This window comes from Gallinula chloropus (assembly GCF_964237585.1).
Source record: "Gallinula chloropus genome assembly, chromosome: Z".
In the NCBI taxonomy this organism is placed as follows: domain Eukaryota; kingdom Metazoa; phylum Chordata; class Aves; order Gruiformes; family Rallidae; genus Gallinula; species Gallinula chloropus.
In genome coordinates, this window is record NC_140089.1 from 37554878 (window position 1) to 37560877 (window position 6000).

The 6000-nt window shown below is 49.6% G+C and overlaps 1 protein-coding gene across 1 annotated transcript in view; it reads right to left on the minus strand.

The window, feature by feature from the left end:
- The window catches only part of MLLT3 (MLLT3 super elongation complex subunit), a gene marked incomplete at its 3' end in the record, with an annotated part of 106439 nt that extends 100750 nt beyond the window's left edge, over positions 1 to 5689 (minus strand). The window contains exons 1-2 of the mRNA XM_084278554.1: positions 5508 to 5689; positions 4761 to 4941 (exon numbers count right to left, since the gene is read on the minus strand). Coding sequence (XP_084134680.1) covers positions 4761 to 4941; positions 5508 to 5519 — 193 coding nt within the window. The 5' untranslated portion in view covers positions 5520 to 5689. The remainder of the gene's footprint in view (positions 1 to 4760; positions 4942 to 5507) is intronic.
- Between the last annotated feature and the right edge of the window lie 311 nt (positions 5690 to 6000).

Consider the following 6000-nt stretch of genomic DNA (forward strand, 5'->3'; position numbering starts at 1 on the left):
GTACAGGGCACTAAAAAGCTATATAATTTTTTTACTAAGTATTTTAAAATCACAATCAAAAACATTTACCCTGTATAAATCAAATCCTGTGTACTCTATGTCAGATTTAAAGATATGTTTTCCCAAGAACAACTTAAAATCAAACTGAAGGATGCTCTTAATGCAGTTTCTACTCTGCAATTACACTGCCATTCACTGAGGGTGGAAGAGACAGAACCAGGTGCCCCTCACACCACATGTCACCACGGACAATGATGTGTCAGAACTGAAGTCAGCTTTCAGGTTTATGCAGGCAGCCCCTTCCACCAGGTAGACAAGAGCCACCACCACCACTGGCCTCATGCTTCCTGTGCCAAAAGGCTCTTACCCTGCCATGGTTCAAAATATTGTGGCGTCTGGGACAAACATAGCATAAGAGAACCTAACAGAAATAAATGCCAGTGACCACAAGGACTGCATCTTTCAGTCTCTTCTTCTTTACTGGAGTCCAGCAGCACAATGGATTCAACAGAGGGGATTTTTTAACTTTCTAAGGAAGACTAACTTCAAGAACAAAAACTGGAAAAGCTTTCATATGAGAAGAAAAAGGATATGTTGAGTAGGAAGAAATCATCAGCACCTTTTCCAGTAGCTAATTCTGCTTCAAAGCACTATGCCCCATTACGCCTCACTCTGCACTACAGAAAGCACTACTGGAAACATGCACTTTCTAGAATGTTACAGTTTAGTTCATCCTATAGCAGAACAAGCAGCAGCTCCACTTCCATCACTTTGCCATATCATCGTAAAAGTTGGCAACTATTGTCTCCCTCAGCTCCACAGAGGAGGACAACACCTCCCACTTACAAGTTACAACACTCAGTGTCCAAAGCACCAGTGACATACCAAGTTATTAGCACAAAAATATAAGCCCAGATCTTTTTTCATGAGAAAAAAAGGTCTAGTTTCTCAACATGCACCACTGATTAATAGAAACTTAACCACTCGGGCCACACTAGTTCCCATGTAGTTTTTGACGTGTACTTATAAATAAGTCATTGAAAGAAGAGATGTTTTTCTTTATCCATCTGAAATACTGTAAGACAAATAGTAAGTTGGACTTCTGTTGCAGGGCACCAACATTCATTAGGTAGTAAGACAAAGAAATATTTCTACATTGTTTAGCATCCAAAGAAATAATTGAGACATGTTACCAGACAAGAGCAACAGCTCCTCTTTCGGAGGCAGTATTGCAGCAGATCAAAACTAACAGTAACCTGGTGACAAATCTCATTCAACAAACGTGCTTTAAAATCCTACATCTCTACACACAGCACTATTTTCTTCACATGAATAACGACAGGTAAGCAGGACACGCTTTGAAATAAACCTAGAACCTTAGAAATTCTTCACGCCTTCTCTTACCAAGTTTACTTCGGCATCGTGATGTATTTGTGACTGCATGACAATTTCACAGAGCTTTTGTCTTGCAAACTGTACTCAAAACTGAGATTGTACATGAGACCGCTTTGTTTAACCCGACTAGTAGTTCTGTAGCCGCCCCTCATGAAACTACTCATGGAAGTCAGACAGCTGGAGCAGGCCATTAAAGTGGGAGGAAGCACGGAGAACCAGTCACTGCAAATGCCTTTGCACTCCACCTTGTCAGGGTAAACTGAAGCACTCAGTCACTACAAGGCAAACAGAAAACAGTAAAACCACTGCCAAGCTCAAGATTTTTAAGGTAAGACACAGTGAAACCTGAAGGAGACTATTTTATTTGCTCACTTTAACTTATCAATGCTCTGTTCTCTGTTGGTCACCACCACCTTCATATCCAATCAACAGACACAAATCAACCTGTGCTGCACTCCAGTGACTGTACACTGTCCCTGGCTACGTTTCCACCTTAAAACTGACACAACTTCGGGGTACAGGACCCTGCTTGCTCTGCAGCAACTATTAGTAGAGCAAACACTTGGACACACCTTTGCAAACTCACCACCGACCTCTGGTATTTCCAAAATCCCTGGTATAGCCAGAAAAAAAGATAAGCAAAGCCAGAGCTGTAGCCAGCAAACTGACAGTTTATCCAACTATTCTCATAAACATGCAAAGCACATGCACTAAAAATGATTCATCTCCCTTCTCCCCATTGATGTCTGGAATGGCTATGCTGCTAACAAGTCGTGCTCTAGCAACAAAAAGAGACTGTTACAAGGCTGTAACACCTATGATAGCCTATTTAATTATCATTTTCAAATCAATCTGTGAGCTCTACAGATAGACAACATGAATTACAACTTTTCCTAGTAAGCATACATATTAAAGCAGCCATTCACAGCATAAATCCAGGGATTCTTCAATCACTTAACCAGAGTGCTAGGTGTTATGGCTTGTCAGTATACTAGTGTTTTGGTTAATACTGTACACCTACTTCAGCTTGTTAAAGCCCTAGCTCAGAATTAGTTTGAGAACTTATCAAGTATCTTCAACTGATAAGTTATCTTATACGAAAATAATAGAGCATACAACTACAGAGGGAATGATGGAAAACAGGTATCTTGGCTAACACAACCAGCATGTGTACCATTGCCATTAAACATGTAACATTTAATATACCACCCTGAATGCATCTGAGGTCAAGCTAACAGCACTGATCTACAGAACCAAGCAAACCTAGATTACCAATTCAGTTAATATATCTGAATAAAGTAAGTTAGAAAGGCAAGCAAAACAGTCCTGTTAACGGGGCACACATCACCACCACCGTTTTAAATGCTTCTAAAGAGCAGAAAATGCACTAGATAGTTCACACATGGATCACTCTCAGCAACACACAGTCTCCCATTGTGATTTCAGGGGCCTTAAATTTCTTCAGTACCTGTTTTTCACTCGTTGCTTTAGTTTTTGGAGGCTAAGCAAAGCGCAGAAGTGAATGGAGTGTTTGCCATCTGAGCCAACTCTCTGCTGGGTGGAAGCAGAGGCAGTGTTCTACAACCCAGTCCTGTGCAGTCACAGTATCACACGTCCCCTCCCGGGCTATATAAGTTGGCATCTTTCCCAGCAGTTGCCACATCATGAAAGTGATGCATACAAATAAAACCCCAAAATAAACACTTTAAAACAATGCCTTAAATGACTGCATAACTAAACTCAGCAGCTGGAGACACAAAGCACTACCAGAGGCAAACCATGCATCTCTCCCTTGCGAAAGTCCTGAAACATATTCTTGCTTACCAAGCTCCACATCACACCTAGTAACCAACCCCCAAGCCTGCTGCAGTCATGTCCCCCAAGACCAGGCAAGTATATAAATAAAACATGGATAACAAAAGGAGACGGCATCACAAACACCCTCAAAGTTTCAAGATGTTAAATGCACTTTCTACAACTGATTTCAATGCATCTAATTCCTTGAACACACATAATGCTCTCTCACTTATTTAGGCTACTCAAGATATGTTCTCACAAGTTTCTCTGCCAAACTGTCTCTTGTACAGAAGAACATGATTTTAGGTCAAAGAAACAGAAAACAGGAGAAAAAGTCCACAGTGCAGTCTAGGCAATTCATCAAAAATACTGCAGTATTTCATATGATCCACTGAAAACCATTTGTGCAGTAGAGCACTAGTTTACAATAGATTAAAAAAATGTGTTGACTCTACAACGATTTAAGGGAGTTAATAGTCTATACTTTAGAAGATAATCTCAGCAGCTGAAATGCTGCAATTCTTCCACTTCACTGCTCAAAGGTATGAAAATAATTTAGATGAAACACAATAATTAACGTAACACCATAGCTTGATATCTTTATATTTAGAAACCCTAGTTTGGGGTTTTTTTACTCTCAACACTGAGAAATTTCCTGGGGTTTTTTTCCTCCCTGAACATTCATTTTTTACCCACCTAGCTCTAAGCAGACAGAATTTATGATGATATTGTTCTAAGGAACTGCAGGAGTTCTAGGTGCCAATAAAGATTACAGATCAAACAAAAGAGAACTACTAACCATTGTGTCTCCACAGATAAATAAGCCTGCTCGCTCCTTTTATTTGTACTGTTACCTTTTCTAATCCAACTACAATAAACAGGACACCAAGGGCTCAAGAATCAGTTCTAAAAACAAAAGGCTTCTTACACCTCTCCCGGTCCAAGTCGTGTGGGCACCTACACACCACAGACACACGGCTTGCAAGAAGTTTTCGTGTACTTTGGAAAGGCTGTCGCCCTGATGATGAACTAGAGAACTAACCGGACAGCAAAGCGCTGGGGGAGTCCAAACACAAGTAACAAAAGCGGAGCAGGTCGTTTCCAGGCTTCCCTGGCCAAGTCAGGCATTTAGTACATCGAGAGAAGGCAGCACCGGCCAGAAACACGCGGGCAAAACCTTCACAGAGGGCGCAGACCGGCGCCGAGACAGAAGCGAGCCCCGCGCCACCGACCAGAACGCAGAAAGCGCCGGCACCCGCGCTTCTGGCGGGCCCGCAGGCAGCTGCGACCGAGTGCGGGAGAGGGGAAGCGGCAGGAAAGAGCTCCCCGCCTATGCCCCCGCCGCGGGGCGGGAGACGGGCCACCGGCAGCCCACCACCGCACCGACGGCCGCTTTTGTTCTCCACGGGGACCGGCACAGACCCAGCAGCTGCGCCCGCTCCGGGCCGGTTGGGAAGCGCTTATCTAGGGGGAGATGCCGCTACCAGCCGCCCGGAGCCGGGGAGGCCGCCAGCGCTAAGGGCGGGATGCCGGTCCCGTCGGGGCAGCCGGCGGCGCGCCCTACCTACCTCTTTTCGGCCTGGGGAAGCTCTCGTGCAGGTGAAAGACGACTTTCTCCACAAAGTGCTGAATATTGCTGTGCTCGGGCCCTCTGACAAACACCATCCAGTCGTGAGTGAAGCCCTCCACCGTGGGTTTCTTCCTGACCTGGGCCCGGTGCCCCAGCTCCAGCTTCACCTGGACGGCGTACTGCGGGGGAGAAAGAAGCAGGGTGCGCCCGGTGAGCGCCCGGGGAAGAAGAGCTGGGCGGCCGGCCGATGGGCAACCGCCCCATCACTGGCCGAGGGGGAACGCACACGGACCAAACGGCACCGTAAACCTGGCAAGAGGAACACAAATAGGAAGGCGGCATCACCGCAGCCGCGGAACAAAACACCGGCTATACAGACGAGGGCGTAGAAGAGCTCTCGCTGCGACCGGGAGGACGCGGGGAGGAGCAGCCGCCGGCCCGCGGTGCCGTCCTGCGGGCGCGGGTAGCCGGGGGCCGCTGTCAGGGACGCGCCGTCCCCCTCGCAGGCGCCTCCACGCCCAGGACCGCCGGCGCGCCGGCGGGATCGCGGCTGAGGCGACACCCGCCGCCTCGCTGCGGGTGCGTGCGCGCTGCTTGCCGCTGCCGGGAGCGGCGGGAAGGCGGCGGGGAGGCAGGGAAAGCCGCAGGCGAGGAGGAGTTCCCGTCACGCGAAGCCCTTCCCGGCGGCGAACGCCCGCCGGCGCCGGGCAGCGCGAAGCGGAGGCGGCGGGACCGCGATACTCACCGAGCTGGCCATGCCTGGGGCGCCGGTTCCGCCGGAGCGCTCGCTCCCGCCCCCCGCCCCGAACCCGACGCACTAATTCATGAAGACGGAGGCGATGGCGGGAGAGCAGAGGAGCGCCGGGCGGACAGCGAACATCCTCCGCCTCGCTTCTCTCGCCGCCCGCCGCCTCTCCCCCGCGGCAGCACACCGACTCCGCGGCGGCACCCCCGGCTGCAGCACTAGCACTGGCCCCGCCGGCTACACGACCAGACACGACGCATGCGCACCAGGCACCGGACTGACACCGAGACACAGACATAACAGTGTTCGGGAGGGGGCGGGCACCGAGGGGGCGCGGCCAGCCAATGGGGCGCGCCAGCGCGGCCGCGAGCCCCTCCGCCTGGCCCCGCCCCGCCGGCCCTTAAAGCAACACGGGAGGGGAGCGTGGCCCGGGGCGGGCGGCCGGCCAGGCAGTGCCCCCGGCAGGGCCGCACGCCCCAAGGGGGGGTCGACG